The 18,307-nt window shown below is 41.8% G+C and overlaps 1 protein-coding gene across 1 annotated transcript in view; it reads left to right on the top strand.

The window, feature by feature from the left end:
* LOC119405426 (maltase-glucoamylase) overlaps nucleotides 1-16,266 on the top strand; it is a 33,028-nt gene extending 16,762 nt beyond the window's left edge. The window contains exons 11-24 of the mRNA XM_037672264.2: nucleotides 1,351-1,467; nucleotides 2,352-2,481; nucleotides 3,489-3,630; nucleotides 4,581-4,714; nucleotides 5,943-5,977; nucleotides 6,102-6,218; nucleotides 7,198-7,346; nucleotides 8,295-8,379; nucleotides 10,225-10,278; nucleotides 10,497-10,627; nucleotides 11,956-12,041; nucleotides 13,073-13,122; nucleotides 14,479-14,634; nucleotides 15,973-16,266. Of these exons, the coding sequence (XP_037528192.1) occupies nucleotides 1,351-1,467; nucleotides 2,352-2,481; nucleotides 3,489-3,630; nucleotides 4,581-4,714; nucleotides 5,943-5,977; nucleotides 6,102-6,218; nucleotides 7,198-7,346; nucleotides 8,295-8,379; nucleotides 10,225-10,278; nucleotides 10,497-10,627; nucleotides 11,956-12,041; nucleotides 13,073-13,122; nucleotides 14,479-14,634; nucleotides 15,973-16,065 (1,479 nt within the window). The 3' untranslated portion in view covers nucleotides 16,066-16,266. The remainder of the gene's footprint in view (nucleotides 1-1,350; nucleotides 1,468-2,351; nucleotides 2,482-3,488; nucleotides 3,631-4,580; nucleotides 4,715-5,942; nucleotides 5,978-6,101; nucleotides 6,219-7,197; nucleotides 7,347-8,294; nucleotides 8,380-10,224; nucleotides 10,279-10,496; nucleotides 10,628-11,955; nucleotides 12,042-13,072; nucleotides 13,123-14,478; nucleotides 14,635-15,972) is intronic.
* Nucleotides 16,267-18,307: the final 2,041 nt, after the last annotated feature.

Genomic DNA, 18,307 nt, shown 5'->3' on the forward strand with positions numbered 1-18,307 from the left:
GTATATAGGTGGTGAAAATGAGTAAATGTTGTGATGTCCCTTCATAGTCCTTGGATGTCAGGACGATGCCGCCGTGGCCCCTGTGAGTGCAAACTTCAAGAAGTCTTAGTCTTACATTCATTCTCTCCCCTAATCTTCATCTGGCCATCGAACCTTATCTTAGCCAGCAGTAATTGCCATCTAGAATTCACTTCTTATCTTTAATTCTAAGCTCCCGATACATTCAGGACATGAACGGGGTGCATATATTGGTGTGACGTGTGCAGTATTCCTAACAGGAAACAAACCGTTTAATGTTGCTGATGATGATGAATGTTATTGATGATGGCGAACTGTTATTGATGATGGTTGCACAAGGTAATCCTAAAGGGCGTAAAATCTTTTTTCAAGTGTAAACATATTTTTTTAAGCACGGGAAGTTCTGGAAGTTCATTTCATGAGTCTAAACATGTTATTCTTCTTTTCCTGTTCGATGTCCCTTTAAAGTACTCTGTACGATGCCACTAATTCAATGCATACACTTCGCTAAATAAAGAAGTGCTAAAAAACTGGCAACATAAGGAGGCAGCAGCACGAGCACTTCTTGTCTTTTGTTGCTCCTGTTTCAGTGCATCGTTATTTAACAATTTATTGTGAGCTTCCTAAGCCGTCCATACTTATAAGCATATCACAGCACACTACAGACTTCCTCTTCTTTCTCTTTGTGCCTTCTTTTAAGAGTTTATGCATATTCCCATTGTCCTCATCTGCATGCAGAATCTCGATCAGTGCTTTACATCCTCTGTCTTAACATCGCGACAACGTGTACATAAATTTTTTGAGCAGCTGTACTGGAATTAGTACCTTGGCTTATAGCCTGAATCATAATATTGAGGAGACTGAAGTTTTTTTTTTCTTCTCCTTTTTAGAAATAATCAAGGCCATTTGAATATGGACTTAATGCATAAAAAAAAGCAGCGCAAGAAAAAGCACGGACAAGTAAACAAACTACAGACTTGAGTCACTATTTCTTTAGTTTCTTTACTTTTCTGTGCTATTTGCACTGTTTCTTTTTTTTTAAAGGTGGATACACACTAATATGCCCAGCTAGTAAGTTATGATTAAAAAATGGTTATATTTTAATTTTAATCTTCAGGTGGGGCATGCTACAACTTATAAGGCGATGAGCATACAGTGAAACCACTTTTAAAGGCACTTATAAATTCTGTTGCCTTACCTTCTATGTGTGAGTCATTGCGGTGCAACATTTTTTCATGACACCGTACCAGCTTCAGTGAATAATTGGCATTACTTGCCTAGCTCAATTGTGTTCAAGCGAAGACATACAACTTTTATGGTTTTATCATTCAGCTGTGGCCCTGCAGCCCAGTGGCATATGTGGACTTCTTCAAGAATTCTACTGTCCTCTGGTGGAAGCAAGAACTAGCGGAGATGCAAAAGAGGCTGCCCTTCGATGGCATCTGGCTGGCAAGCAACTTTGGCACACTGTTCTTTAGCATTTTTTTTTTTTTGCGGTAATTCTGTAACCGCTGTATCCACTGCTTCTGTGGAGCTTATGGTAGTGGGTCTAATTCCTAGAGAAACCCATTGCTATGAGGCATGAACACAATACCTGTGACACACATCAAGCAAGCCCGGCATACGAGTATAAAATAACCTGCCTTCAGCCTTCGACAACAGCACTCTTCATGGACAAGTTTTGTGTTGGGGGAAAAAACACTATATCCTCACAATACACAAGTCATCAGTTTAAAAAATTAGCCAGTGTACATATTATTATGTCAGTATTTATTATTATTATTTGTTATATTGTTAGGTGTAGAGCTTGCAGCAATATTTCATTAGAGTAAATGTGGCCACTTTGTACGGAAAAGTTTACTTTTGCTCATAAATTTTTTTTTTTGAAGTTTATAGAAAGTGCCAGCTCACCTGTTGTAAGGAAAGTGCAGCATTAGCCACTGTATTTTAGTATGCACGTGCTCAGTTTCGTAACAATATAATGCAGCAATATGACAGCTTGTCCGGTACGTGCCTACAGGTTATCATTGCACAAAAAATTGAGGACTGGAACGATCCAGACGAAACATGCAATGAGCCTACCGCACAACAAGCAGGGTTTGTGGTAGACTTGAAATATAAGCTTGCCTTCCTCCATGGATCCCGTGCATGTGCTCCTAATTGGAGCACTTGAGTGAGCACCTGTTGAGTTGAGATCAATCAGCTGAGATCAATCAGAGTTGAGCTTACTCATGTGATTGCATAGTGCATGTACAGTTGGCCAACCTTCTTCAGCACCAAAGCTTTGCTAAGGAACTGCAGCTCACCGATACAAGTGTCGGTGTTCTTCGCAGGACATGAACGAACCAGCTGAGTTCAGCACCAATCTTGGGGCAATCAGTGCGGAAGTGCGCAAGAACTGCTTCAAGGACTGGAAGCTCCTGTGCCATGTGACCATCTTTGACGATCCGCCATACCCTACAAGTGAGCAATACTGTGCCCATCATTCCGTCTTTGTGGGGTACCTTACTGGGGTATTGAACCACTTGTCCAAGTAATCATCGCCTCAGTGTCGCAGTTTATTGCGTCATGAGTCGATTGCCACAAAAATTTCTCGAATCCATCACGAATGAGTGGAGTTACAGGGATTTGTCGCACGTTTTATGCGCTTTCTCTCTTCTCTCGTCCCGACAAGCGCTTCACAGGGAAGGAATGCACGTGAGAGAGAAGTCACATTAGCATGCGTTTTGAGTGCTACATGATGAAGCGCGATCGTTCTCTCCCATTGTGATTCTTGTGTGTGAGTGTGGCTACTCTGTAATGTTAGCAGACTATGGAGCGCGGCACTGGCACATGGCGGCACCCCGTGGCAAGGAGGACATCTGATCCAAATGCACTCTTGATTTATGTCGGCTGTTGACCAATAGCATGCCACCTGTTGTTCGGTGTCAAACAGCAGGCTCCCGCAGCTCCAAAGAGAGCGAGCATAGGCCACTGTATGAAAAGAGGGAGCCTGAGAAAATGGCAACTTCGTGCTCCACTTCTAAACTTCTTGCCTCGCATGACTGCAAGATTTGGCTGAGACGTTCATTATAGTGTGCTTTTGCACAGGAACTGTTCTCACCAAGCCCAATGGGTGGCACGTTCTTCAGCGCCAGTTGTTATACATCTTGTTAAGTAGTAGCAGAACTTCAACACTGTGAGACAGGACATAGAGAAGAGAAACTAGACAGTTCTGTGTTCCTTGCCTCTATTCTGTGCACTGTGCCACACTGTTCAAAGTTCTGCTGTTTAAAAGAGGCAGCAGAGTCAGTCGTCCACTTTGCATCCACCATTGAAATTTGGCGTCGAGTGCTGACATTGTATCTCAGCTGTGTGGGCTGGCTAACTCAGCTGCTCATGAAACTTGGCAAGCCCAGCCGACTCGGTTTGCTCGCATGAACACGACAGTTCAATTTCACTCTAACCAATCTTGAACACATCTTTCGCAGGAGCAGCGACACAGTATGGCCCGGAGGCCCGCCTGAGCGACCGCACGCTGTGCATGAGTGGCTGCTTTGGTGATACGAGCTGCTACTGGCACTACGACGTCCACAGCCTGTATGGCTGGAGTGAGATGCGAGCTACACACAGGTAGAGCATATTATTGTGTGCTCAGGTAACGTAAATAAACTGTTTTTTAATGGGACTATTGATCAGAGAATCAGCGAGTCAATGTGTCGTTAAACATGTGTCTATTTATGAACTAACAAAACTTTTTTCAGCGAAAGTTGTTATGACATCACAGCAACAGCGGATTTCAGTGGCATAGTTGTCCGTTGCTGCCACTGGTGTCCGTAACAGCTATCGTGCACAATGAGGAAAGCAAGAAAAAAACAGGGTTCCAGTGGGATCTGAACCCAGGCACTCTGTGTGGCAGTTGAGTATTCTACCATAGAGCCAAGCCGGTGCTTGAAACTCCTTCGTAAGAAAACTCTGTGCAGGCGGCGTGTTGGGCAAGGAATCACGTTAACAGATTTAACAGATGTAATATAGCGTAGCAGTAGGGTAAAGTAACACCAGGCATCACACAATGCAAATTGCATAACGAGGGGGTGGTTTAAAGCATCTCTCATTACAAATGGCTCAGCCATAATTCTTCATCATCCACCACAGCATCAACAGAGGGCACATGATGCCTTACAGACCCTCGCTTCTCTGCAGATTGATGAATAATGGCATAGTGGGCACTTCCCTACTTCACAAAATTATGATCTATGGCGTAGTGGGTACCTTGCAACTTTACTTGCAGAAATCGCTCCAGGAGAGTTTACAATCGACTCTAGAAAGCTTCAGCTTTGGCTGTGACTGCGCTGTGTGTTCCTCACAGGCCTGACACTTTTTATCATTCCTGTAATCATGAGTTTTACAGACCATCTGATAGTCGGTAGCATAACTGGTGACAGACCAGTGTCAAGAAAATATAACAATGTCTCAGGATCTTCACAGATTCCTTGTGTTCATGAACTAAAAGCTGAAAGTTCGTATTTTTTTTCACATTGTTCATTGACACATTTTGTACTAGTGATAAATCGCTCCTACAGTGCCCTCAACGAAGTGCTGGGTGAACGGCAGCTGGTCATCAGCCGGTCGACGTACCCTTCGAGCGGCCGATACGGGGGACATTGGCTCGGGGATAACTACAGCACCTGGACGCATCTCCGCCGCTCCATCATCGGTACTGCCATGCCTTCATCGCTCTATTCCATGTTCTTCACTTTGTTCAGAGAAAGATTACTGCTGGGATACAGATTAGTTCTCTACTCAAAATCTCCTTCGCTCTTTGAGATTCTTTGTACACAACTGTGTGCACCACTTATTTTTGCTAGTTGTGTTGACTAGCAGCCAAGCACAAGATACATTGAGTTTTGGATGGATTGAACCTACTGCATAATAAATGTCTTCCTTTAACTTCACTTTGCAGTGTACTGTTGCATACAAACACTTTGCTGATGTTCGACGAGTCATTCAATGTGCCGCTTTCTGCAAGCCATGTCAAAAGTACAATATTTTTTTGCTAAAAAATTAATAACCAAAAAGAAATTTGCATTGTAGTTCTAGCATGATATTCGGTTCTAAAAACAGAATATGAATGACTTCAGGATAAATAGATATTTGATTACAGTTTAATTAAGATCAATTACTAAAAATGCATAAATCAACATATTATGACATTATTTTCGTTGCAATAGAATATATAGGACCATGAAATGATGTGAAAATCTTATGCCTTTACAGAGAGTTCTTTATAGATGGCATCTGAAAGGGCTAGATAAGAAGGATCATATTCGCACAAAAGTTTTCCGGCTCAATGCCGGAAAGTGATTTCACTGGAATCACTCCATAATTGATTCCAGTGAAAGTGACGGTTCACTAGAGAAAAATGTGATGTAGTCACCATTTTTCGCTTGGGCCCACAGTAAGCTAGCCATCCTGATATCCTGGCAGGGTGCTGAGCATTATGTCACAGGTTCATTGCCATCCACATTTTGAGTGGGGTGAAATACAAAAATGCTCCTGTAACAAGTCAGAAGGCAGAGGCTTGAAGTGACGAATTGTCGAACAGAAAGTTTTGCTGGAGCCGACAATTCGACAAGTCTACTTGTGAAATTTTCGCTTCTGCGACATTTCCTGTTCAAGTGTACTGCATGCACTTTAAGGCGCTAAAAAACAGTGATAAAAGTTAGCCTGGAGTCTCTGACTATGACATGCCTCGTAATCATGTTGCTGTGTATTTTGGCGTGCACCACCACACGATTTAAAGAATTTATTGAGACATATCCTTGTTTGATATGCTTATCAGTGCTACGCATTGTAGCATTTTCATAGCTTTGAAATTCATGCCTCATCGTAAATTTTGCACATCTTTGAATAGTTAGTCTCCTAATGGTATTTTTATTTCCCAGGCATGCTCGAGTTCAACATGTTTGGCATACCGTACGTAAGTAAACGCCAGCCTACACAAAGTTGGCAGTCACCGTGAGAAAAAAGAACGTTGACAAAAGCGTACGGAGACGTAGCGAACTCGACGGAAATGCAGAGGCCGTGAACTGGTGGTGTTCCAGGTAGGGGCCGACATATGTGGCTTCATCGGCAATGCCACCGAGGACCTGTGCGTCCGGTGGATGCAACTGGGTGCCTTCTACCCCTTCAGCAGGTCCCACAACGACATCAGGGCAGCCGTGAGTGTGCGCAGTTTTGTTGATTATGTTAACGGGTGATGTCTTAGAGCAGGTTCACTTTAACAATATGTTCTAGGTGTTAGGTGATTGCTTAGTACATCTCCACTACAAGCAGCATAAACAAACAGCTGCATTCCACAAAGCAAAAGAATCAATCCCTGGAGGGGAGATGTGGGTCTTAAAAAATGTCTTTTTAATGGTTAAGTGAACTGAATTAAATTTAATATGCTTATTCAGTTTTTCTGCAGATTCCAAATATCTAAGTAGATTTTAATAACTGCATTAGAACAAAAGATATGCAACTTCTAAAATGAATTTAGCATAATTCTTAAATGCTTTTTGGCAACTTTGCTTTATCAAACACAAAAACAAAGTATGTGGCAAGATTGCCAGAGAGCTGGTCTAGCCGGGGATGTTCACTATATTTTTATAATGTTGTTCACCAAATTATAATTCTCGATAATCTTAAATAGTATGCGGCGGAAATTTTTCACTCATATTTGCATCTGTTCAGTTTGCATTCGAAGTTGATTGAAAACAATTAAATTAGCATCACCCCCGACCAACTCTCTGACAGTCTTGCCAAATACTTTGTTTTTGTTTTGGACAAAGCAAAGTTGCCAAAATGTCACATAGGAAATATGCTAAATACATGTTTTAGAAATTGCATATCTTTTGTTTTAATGCAGCTAATTAAAATCTACCTAGAGATTTGGAACGTGCAGAAAAGTTAATAAGTGTATTAAATTTCTTTCAGTTCACCCAATTAATAAAAAAAATTTATTGGGTATTTCCCTTTCAGTTCACCCAATTAATATAAAAAAAATTTTTATTGGGTATTTCCACGTCTCCTCTTAACCTCACACTTTGCATTTGCGACATATAACGTATGCACAAACGAAAACGCATACTCCAGAATCCGTGACCATTCACGTGTGTCGCATGCCTCTCTCTCTCTCTCACTGTTCAATGCATTCAGGACCAAGACCCCGCGGTGTTCAGCGACGCTGCGCAGGCTGTGATGAAAAAGGCCCTGCAGGTGCGGTACACCCTGCTGCCCTACCTGTACACACTCTTCTATGAGGCCCACAACAAGGGCACGCCCGTCGTCAGGCCCTTGTTTTTCGAGTGAGCAGCGCATTCCGCATATGTCATTCCATAGACCAAACTAAATAAATTGAACAGACAACTAGGCCAGGGAAAGCATAGAGCATACTAATTGTTGTGTTGAACTGCACTGTACTAATTGTGATGCAAATTGAAATGAATTGAAGTGGATGAAAAAATCACCCTTTCCGTCGGTGGGATCTGAACCCACAACCTTCAAATTATACATGGGCTACGAGCAGCACTGGCTAACACTGCCAGGGATTACATGCTCAGAAATACGAAGCACCTTCCGTCATAGCTCAATTGGTAGAGCATTGGACACATAATTCGAAGGTTGTGGGTTCTGATCCCACTGCCGGTAGGGGTGGTTTTTCATCCACCTCAGTTCATTTCAATTTACGTCGCAATTAGTACACTAGTACAATTAAACACAACTGTTAATGTCCCGTAAGCTTTCCCTGGCCTAATTGTCTTTTCAATTCATTTAGTTGTGTCAAACATATAAATGAGCACCCTGAAAAAAATTCCCCTTCTTTCATTCATTCCATAGACCGAGTGAGAAGAAACAAGGTAACTTGAAAACACCTCAGCGTTAGACTTTCAACCAATCTTTATTGGAAGCTGGTAAAAGAAAGCTGAAAGAAAAATCACATGGCGTGTATAAACTACGTCAAAAGAAAGCACTACAGTAAATTAAGAAACAAACAAAAAGATTTTAAGTTTTTATTCAACTATCGAAAGTGTCAACATAAGTTCTCGGCAGTCAAAGTTGGCTAACGGTGGGAAAGGATTTAGAGGCTGTTTGCTGTGATTCCGCACACATTCACGACAAAGATTTTGCTGGATTTATATATAATTGCCATTGTCCGGAATGCAAGATTTGTCGTATACAGATTCAGTGTGATATTTTTTTTTTTTTTTTTTTGTTGCACCCTCCCTGATGAATACTCCTTGCCATGCACGCAGGTTCCCACATGAGCCTCATACATACGGGATCGATGAGCAGTTCATGTGGGGCAAGTCTCTGCTAATATCACCCATCATAAAAAATGTAAGAATTGCTGCTGCAAGTAACCTTATGTTGCTATGGTGTCCGTAAAAAAAAGAGACTCTACGATTATTGCCAATGCAATGCGAGAGTGTTCGCACAGCACAGATGCCTCAACTTCTATTACAGTCAGCTGAGCGAAGCGTGATGGGGTTCTGTTTTGTGGCATTGCTGTATTAGCCAAATGAATTGTGGACCTTTGAAGTTCTTCAAGTTCTTCAAGCAGAAGTTGCAAATGCTGCTACACCCTTTTAAGTGGAGCGGAGTGTGACAGTGTGCTAATTTTGTATCGTTGCTTCAGCTGCCAAACTCACTGCACATTATAAAGAATTTCTAACCTGTGGAGGGTTAGAAGATCTTCAATATCACGGAGATCTTCTAAACCTCCACAGCATAGGTCAGCAAGCTCACTCACGAGTCGACTCACTCAGACTCGGATCGTGCCTTAAGTCTGAGTGAGTTTGGGTGAGTAGTATTTTGGTGAGTTTGAGTCTGAGTGAGCCCGCTTGAGGAAAATTTTGTCAAGTCTCAGTCCGAATGAGCCCTAAGCGCAAAATGTATTCCTTGAGTGAGTCTGAGTGACCTCCACATTGTTTTGCAGACCTGTCGTTCTATATACTCAACTTCAGCATTACTATCGGCCTTATGTCGGCTTACATTTATACTTACGTCTACCCACACGTACTTCAACTCTAGCGTTCATACGCCAGCTCAATATTAATTGAACAGAGGTGTGAGTAATGGAAAGGAGGAGGTGACTTGACAGCCCCCCCCCCACTTACAAACTCTTTCAGGGAATTCTTGTTAAAACTATCCCATGTGAGTCATCACTTTCAATAAAAATGTCCTTAGTCGATTGCAGCCACTGATAACATGTATTTAAAGGTACAAGATTAAACGCGCCAATTAGAGCACCGATTATGTGAGATATCGGTGTTAAAGAGCATTGACACCTTGAAAAAACTTAATGGTACGCTAACGGACTGATCTGATGAGTTGACTCAGACTCACTCAGGCTAAGATAAAGCCAGGAGTCTGAGTGAGCCCGAGTGAGTCCGGTTGAGGAAAATTTTGGTGAGCGTGAGTCTGAGTGAGCCCTAAGCCCAAAATATATTTCTTGAGTGAGTCTGAGGGAGCTCCAGATTTATTGCTGACCTATGCTGCACAGGCAAGTTTTGCATGTGTGTCGGTGTTCTGACAGCAAGACAGTGGCATTGCTTGTCCACTCTAATCCATGCATAATTTGCACCACCTTCTCAACTTTTTCCGCAGCATTAAGGATAGGTACTCACCAAGGATGGGTACTGTACATGCTACATGTACAGGTTCCATTCTTCATAGATGCAAGATTTTCCTAATTCTTCATGCAGTCGTCATATTGAGAGAGGACGGGCAGATCAAAGTGTGGTGGGCCAGCCAAACAATCGCCTCGCAACAAGAATGGTAGCTTGGTATTTTCTGTAGGCTTCTTAAACTGTGCTTTATACAGTACATTAGTGTACAGAACAACATTGCGCAACACTATGCAGTGTATGCAATTGCCTGTACACTTGCACTTCACTTTTCAGTCCAACCTAGCAGGGAAACAGATTGCAATATGCTAAAGTGTTAGAGATGTTCATCGTCTCATCTCCAGGCCTCATACTAGCTGTGTGGCGAAGGCATCAATATTTTTTGGCAGATGTAATTCTAAATTATACTGCACATGTGTGGAAAACTTCCATCATGGTATTGTTTCTTTGTTTCAAATGTAATATAACCAGTGACATACAGTTATCTTGTTCAGGAAAGCAATCAAAGTTAGCACTGCCTTCAGTATTTCTTAGTGCTCTTGATGCTTCATTGCAGAACACGTACATGTCCTTCTACCTGCCCACAGGACTGTGGTACGAGTACTATGACGTAAGTCATAACACACACAATTACCTAAGCGAATTAATGTCCCCCTCTTTTGAAACATACCCTGTGCAAAGCAGAGCTGGTGAAGATGTCTAGTGAAAGATTGATCACTTACTTTTATATAAGAAAAATCGTAGTGGGGCCGTGTAGACGAGCATAACATAGCTTGTGTACTCATTTAGCGGAGATCCTGTGCACAAACACTAATGCCTTGTTACCAGAACACGCCATTCCTGAGCTCGGGCGAGTATATGGTGCACAACTGGCTCAAACTGAAGACGCCAACGCCGCTGTACGTCCGGGCAGGTTCCATACTCCCAACACAGACCCCGGGGATGAACACACGGGACAGGTATGCACTAGCTACAGTTCTGCCAAAAAAGTTGTGCATGTTTGCCTATAGTGTGGCGATAAATGCCACGATTCGAAGAAAATGGATGGAACACTTCAACTGCAATTATTTTCATTGATTCTACAGAAGTGATCTTCTACAAAACTGACAATTTTTACCTAAGCATGCATCGACACAATAACAAGGTTTAGCGTTGCACTCTAGCTTTTGTGGCGGTGTTTTAGCTATGCATTGGAGGCATATACTGGCATGACATAGCATACAAGGCAAGTACTACTGCTGTGCCACAGAAACAGCATACCAAGTCCTAACAGCTACAAGCCATCACAATATGCTGTCTTGACAAGTGGCCATGGGTGTTGCAGGCATCAAACCTGCTATAGATGAGACCAGTGAAAATGCACCGTCATTTGTCAGTGTGCAACGTATCTGTCAGACCAGGGCATGCATAACAGATGAGGATGAGTGCTTGTCTTTGTTCGTGTTCTCTTCTTGTGTGTGTGTTAAGTTTTCATACTAAATTTAATTGAATGATGGTAGAACTAGCTTCATCTTCAACAACCAGTGCAGAACGGACAAGGGACAAGAAAGGGAATGTAGACGAGCGCTGTCTTCCCACTGAAAGTTTATTGAAAAAACGCACAGGTATATATGTCATCATACCACATCACATGAGCGCTCACAAAAAATGGCGTAACCATCGTGAACAGTTCAGCAGTTGGAAGACAGCACTCGTCTACATTCCCTTTCTTGTCCCTTGTCCGTTCTGCGCTGGTTGCTGAAGATAGATTACCAACTAGCCCAATCTCAAACTCTGCTTCGGTAGAACTAGCCCAAGAGACTGTCCTTCTGAAGAATATTGCTTAGTCATGGCCTAGCAGGGACGATAGTGCACGTGCCGACAATGCTTACACCGGCATCGGAAATAGGAACATGGTCCTGGCTCTGCTGCAGAGCTGACTGAGCAAACTGTGCCGTTGCGTACTCTTGGAGGCTTCGTCATTCTTGCAGCTTAGCAGATAGTGTGTCACTCGTGTCTCTTGACATAAATATTTTCTGATGTTCTAAATGTTCTAACTAATTGCATGTGGACCGCATATGCACGTTCAATACCACAGCAGCGCAAATGTGGTGAAATCGACAAGGGTGTGAGTGTGTGCCTCGCCATGTGGTACCGTTCGTCTTTCTACTGACTGTTGACTGCTTTTTAGTCGCAGTAACCACCTGGCACTGATAGCAATCTTCGCATATGTGGTGGTATTGACATCCATATGTCTTTTTTTTCATTTTCTTACAAAATGAAGTCCACTTTCTTGTTCCATGCACAGGCTGAACAAAACGATAACCCTCATGGTGTATCCAAACAGCGGCAAGGCCTCCGGTACTCTCTTCTGGGATGATGGTATCGGGAAACGTGAGTGAATGAGTCCACAAGCACGTCAATGTTCACATGATGGGGAGGCTGCGTACACAGAAACCTGAAATGTTTAGTTTTGACTTATTCTTTTTGGCAATAATATCGCCTTCACCAGGCGGACACCTATGACCTGTACACAGGAGTGCAATTGTGAAGCTGCGCCGATGCTAACATCCTTCAACTGCTTTTTCCAAGCAAAACGGACAGAACTCAGTCTCACATTTCTGACTTTGAAGTGTCTACTTCACTACTGACCTAATGCTCCCAGCAAATGGTTCTCTTCTGATGTCATTGTAACTTGTACTTATTTGCCAGTTTGTTAGGCCCTTACTAACCAAAAAATTTCTTGTTTTCTGATATCGACCAGCAATGAGCTATTAGTATAAAACCTTTGGAGCAAGCATAGATTTTTAATGCAGGGAATGTAATGTTACAAAATGGGTGGAGTTGTGCACACGTGTGATAAGACAACAATCTGGGAGCCGTTTAGTGTTGCCAGATGTTGAGATCAGAATTTAGAGGATTTTTCACTGCAAGGAAGCTTGTTCACTTTCAAAGAATTTCTCATAACTAAGCATAAAATATCTCAATATCTGAATACCTTCAAAGGGAAGCATAAGGATTAGCGGTGCATGAATATTTGAAACTTTGAATTCGAATAGAATATAGCTTTCTTGTTTGAAGCATGTTCAATTAAAAAATGGGCATTCAAATTTTCACGAATATTCGCCCACAGCCAAATATGCGTTGAAACAGACAAATATTCGGATAAATTCAAATATTCAAACAAGTAGCGACTTACGAATGCGTAGCATTCTGAATTTTAAAGTAAAACGTCACCAATATACGCCTAGTTTAGTTATGTTCAACTCTGTGGTTACTGTATACTATCGTTAGTGCGTAGTTAGGCTGCACTCCCGGAAATTGGTAGTGTTTTATTGTAATCACGGGGAAACACATGTGATGCACACATTAACTTCATGCCCCGTGGTCGTATACCTCGCTTAATTTACAAATCTCTTCAACAGGAAACATCGAAAATGAAGCCTACGACTACGTCCGATTCCGCATTGTTGCTGTGAGTAAAAGAAACCATCTTTTTCAAGTCTCTCAAACACATCCTAAGCTTCCCAATCGCTTATCTATTTCTATATGATCTTCTTGTTTTTTTTCATGTGGGTCTGAATACACGAGCACAGAATACACTGTTGGACCCTTCTGTTGAAGCTAGTGTTTCAATACATCGATCATACATTTTTCTCTAGAATGGAAAAAACATTGCTACATAAAAAGCTCTGGATTGAGCGGCTTCACTATGATATGAGAGCAACTGACAAACAATAACAGCTGGTCATATTGCCTTGAATAGGTATTTAAACAGTGAAAATGGGTGCATGTGATGCTTAAAGGAAATAAGCCGAAAACGCATTAAAGAATAATAAATTGAGCATCTCAAAAACCAACAAGAATTGAATGAAGCCAGCAGATAATGAAGCTAAGGAAAGCATAAGGGATGTTATGTGTAGTTTTCTTTAATTGAAGTCTAGTGTAAGATAAGGGTAAATGAAAGTGGACAGAAAAAAAACTTGCTGCCAGTGATTTGCCCCATGGCCATGGTATGGCAGCCAGTGTTGCAGTGTGATTAAAGATGATATACATGTATACATCTATATGTGTTATCTTGTTACTAACATTGTGTACATGAATCTTCTTTGTCTTCTTTGCTTTTGATGTTACCTTATGTCAGGGGTCTCAAACACGTGGCCTGCGGGCTGCATGTGGCCCGCGGAGCTTTTGCGAGTGGCGCTTCATGGCCAACAAAACACTGTCTTCGTCCAATATACTTTTCTAAGTTTTCTTAATAAGTATGTTCATGGCTTGCAAGTTCATGACTCACCTCAAGCAATTTTTTTCGTGAGGCACCCCATGCGGTCACCACATTTTGAAACATAACTGTGAAACAAAAACTGTATTTCAGAATTGCCGTCCATATTTTAGTCATTCTGGAGATCGTTGTCGATGTATTGTTCGAATCCTAATGACAAATCCCCTTCAGAAATGATCCGTATATAAGATACGGGAAAGACCACCTTTGAAATGGCAACATTAGCTGACATTTAAACTTGTACAAACTACGCCCCCCCCCCCCCTTGCTTCTACATTCACTGTCCTGGCCCTTGCGGGACTAAATGTAGTGTAGTGACTACGGCCCATAGCTGAGGGGTGAGTTTGAGACCCCTGGCTTATGTTGTGTCTTGACTGCTTCCTCTTGTTGGCGTTGGGTTCAAGTTCAGTCCAAAATTGTTTTATAGTGCAACGTATAATTTTTAGAATGATTTGCCAAGTAATGCTACGCATAAAAACAATCTTTACGACAAAAATGTGGTAGATGTTTATGCCTCCTCTTGACACACGAATTCTTTTTTTTTTCCAGTGTCACATGACCGTTGCCCGGCTGCACACGAACACTGCGCCTGTGCCGCTGATCATTGGGTCCATAGTGGTCGTCCACATGGAAACAGCACCCACGCACCTTTACGTTGATGAAAAGCTGCAGCCGAAGAGCGCCATAACTACGGTTGGGAACAAGGTTGGCCCCTCTGGATTCATGCTATTCTAACTTTTGTAAATGAGAAAAAATAAGAGCAAGCATTAGCTCTAGGCATTAGTCACTGTAGCATTAGTCAACCTATCAACCACAGAACAATCATCTGATCTAACGCTTTCACCGAACCTTATCTAAAAGAGAATGGGGATTATAGATATTGAGTTAGACATCATTGACACTGTCTGCCCACCTTTTTTTGTTTGGAATTCATCGTATAAAACACAGACATGCTTACAGACACAGGCGCAAGAGAAAGAAAAGAGTCTACACAAATGTAATCTGTCACCTGAATAATTGCACTCTGGTGTGAACGAACGTGTGCACAAAAGCTTATCTGCTTATGCTCAGGAATGGCAGCACTGCCATTCCTGAGCATAAGCAGATCATTCCTGAGTTGCAATTCCTGTGGAATGCAGCACCCTACACGAAAAATGACCCCGTTTATAAGCGCGAAATTTCAGCTTTGTGCAAAGTTAATTACTCTGCACAAGGCCTGGCTTATGCATGCACTTCTACTAATACTGATATGTCAAACCCTAACCATAAAGCATGTTTCATCATTCTTACGTGTGTGTAAAACTGTGCAGTCATCAAATCTTTGGTTTGCATTTAAAATCGTAACAGTAAATGAAAGGTGAGGCAATTGCGCTGTTAGCAACTTTTTAAATTTATACAACCACTGGTCCATCTTACACACATGATATATAGTTGGCCTTTGTGTTATCTGTTTCTGATCCCTGCATGGGTATCTTTTTTTGACAGTGGATATCTGCAGTCTGTATGAAGTTTGCCTATAGCACCAGGGACATTAAAGAGAAAAACAATTTTCCTCGTATTATCAAATTACTCTTTCGCAATACCAAAATCACCACGCTTGCTGCAAGAAGACACTTGGTAAGCGAGGGAAGCGAAAAAAGAAAATGCGGGTGATGACGCCACCTTGAAGTTCCCGCTGCACCAATCGCCGTGATGTCGTAGATTTTGACGACGCCCACTAGGTCCTACATAGTTCCTAATCAGTAAAAATGAAATACATTGTCCTCTGAGGAGCCACTTACAATACCAAGTTTCAAGAAATTACATTGAGCCAATGCGGCCAAATGAAGAAAAAACACTTTGAAATCCGTGACGTCACCATCGGAGATTTCGGCAAGAAATCTAATTTTCTCATCTTTTAATAAACCTATGGTGGTGAAATTAATGACAATAGGGTTTTCAGAGTATAATTTATCAGCCTAAACTAATTTACTGTTTCACTTTAGTGTCCCTCCAAGGAAAATGAACTTTGATGCTACGTGTTCGCGATGTTTGTGCATGCAGGTGTACGAGTTCAAGGTCCAGCTGAGCCTTCACTTGGACAACAAGGAGCACAGCATCGAGTGGGAAGGCGAGGGACACAGATGCGTGACGTAGTACAAAGGAAACATGGCCGAAGAATCGGAAGAGCAGTCCAGCAAGCTTGCAAGGCTACGCAGAACGCGACCGTGGACCTCCGAGACAAAATTAGAGGTCCGAGTGAGATTGGCCTCCCCAGCTATGACCGCCGGATGAATTGTAAAGAGAGAAAAAAAGAAATTCTAAACTTGGGGTGGAATAAACAGACGCCAGTGCAATCTCTGCCTTCTTGTCATCATCACTTTTATGAAAAAGACTTGGAGCTTTCTTTTTCTTTTCATAAGCTCCTTATACAGCTATTGCTTCTTGACCTGTGATTTTGATTTGTACTCAATATGATGTTTAGAATGATATGCCACAACATCATAAAATTCTGCTATGTTATGTTGTCAGTGTTGTCATCTTTTCAGCTCTGGTTGCCTCGTGTATGGTTGCTACAGCCTCTGATTATTGACTCAGTATGCATTTTGGACTTCTTGCATGAAAAATAAATTTCTATGGAATTTTACAATATGGTGGAATTCAGCGATAGGCACAATAGTAGCCCAGCATGGGAATGTTAAGTAGAGCATGGATTAGCCTAAAAATTTCACTCCTTGCTTTGGAGCACTTGGAGGCTTTGTAGAACGTACAGGCACACCCTCGACTCAGAAAGGAAGTACCAAAAGAAGCTCGAAAACTGAACCAAAAATATACATGCAATGCATGTAGGTTGTAGTAAGCAAACACAGTTTGTGCACTAGTGGTATAGAAAAAGATATTCTGGCTTAATTATTTGTTCTTTATCCTGAGCTTTTGTTGAAGCTTGTGTTAAAGGATATATGCATTTGCAAAAACCTGCTACTTTCACTTGGTGCTTACCGCTTATATACTAGCAAATGGCCTTCGTTAAGACACATGACACACCAAGGGGATTTTTTTTTAGGTTGTAAATATTGTGTATGCACAGTATAAACGTACACTATGGCCCACTCTTAATGAGAACACTCAAAATGAGCACCTTTCATATTGCTGGTGCCCTAATGGCAAGTGGTCGTCGAAGGTTTATTTGTGCACGGCACTAGTCTGTCAAAAGGAGTCATGATTATCAACCACCAGTAGTCTTATACAAATCTAAGCGACTATGAATTTGCAGGAGAGCCAAATCCAGACATGCCCTGCACGCAAGTGTTCCCTTTAAAGTGGACCCGTCTGTACACAAGAAAGAAAAGGTCCGAGAGTATACTTAGGTGCATAATGCCATGGACTCCCAAGTTGGATAGCAGTTTTTGGCACATAAAACATAAGAATTTATTTATAAATTACATTCTCTCCTATATTTCCCACTTGCATATGTTTCTCAGGTAGATACCTGGTGACTACACCTGCTTCTTGGGCTGCAGTATTCTGACATTATCATCTTCTGTGACAGTGTCACATTGACGTGGAATGTTGCATGTCCAATGACTGAGGTGAATAGTTGCAACATTTTGGCTGTATCTCAAAAGTGATTGCATCAGAATATGGTCACTGCTGTCTCATTGCCTAACAATTGCATGAATTGGGTCATGCATTATTCTAAACTCGTGAGTGAGTGAGTCAAGAAACTTTATTTCCTTTTTTAAGAGCGGGGAGGAGCCGGAGGGGAGAGAGGGAGGTCTGTGATCCAGTCTCATTAACCGTGCATCGGCTTCAATGGTAAGGCCGGTGATGATGAGCTGCCCATATCAAGTTTAGATGTTTGGCCCGTACTGACGTGGTATTGAGTACCGACATATTTGAATTGTGCCATATCTTATGTTGTTCAGTAATTTGTTTATTGACACACTTAAATTTACTCTTAGGTAATGTTCACATTCGTGACGTATAAGCTTTTAAATTCACGTGGCAAACTGTTATTGGGGGCTCACATTATTGCTTCTGTGCATGTGGTGGTTTGTTCTTGCTCATTGTAATAGAGTGTTATAAAAATAGCTACATGAGTTATGAGTACACCTACAAACTTTTCGTAAGGTTTATGAACTTTGGGTTATATGTTGCGGTGGTGCTGGATTAAAACAACTAAATTCTGAGGCAGCTAGACAATTGGTCGACATATTGCAAGTACAGTTAGTATAAAGAGGTGAAGAAAGCTCGTAATCAAATATGGAAATTCATGAATTTCTATATTTGATTAAGTGCTTTCTTGCTGCCCCCTCCTACAAACTGTAACTGCTACTATCTAATAACTCGCCTGCTTTCAACCCGGGCCCATTCATAGCTGCCCTTACAAAATAGTTTG

Source organism: Rhipicephalus sanguineus, chromosome 9, assembly GCF_013339695.2.
Source record: "Rhipicephalus sanguineus isolate Rsan-2018 chromosome 9, BIME_Rsan_1.4, whole genome shotgun sequence".
Lineage (NCBI taxonomy): Eukaryota > Metazoa > Arthropoda > Arachnida > Ixodida > Ixodidae > Rhipicephalus > Rhipicephalus sanguineus.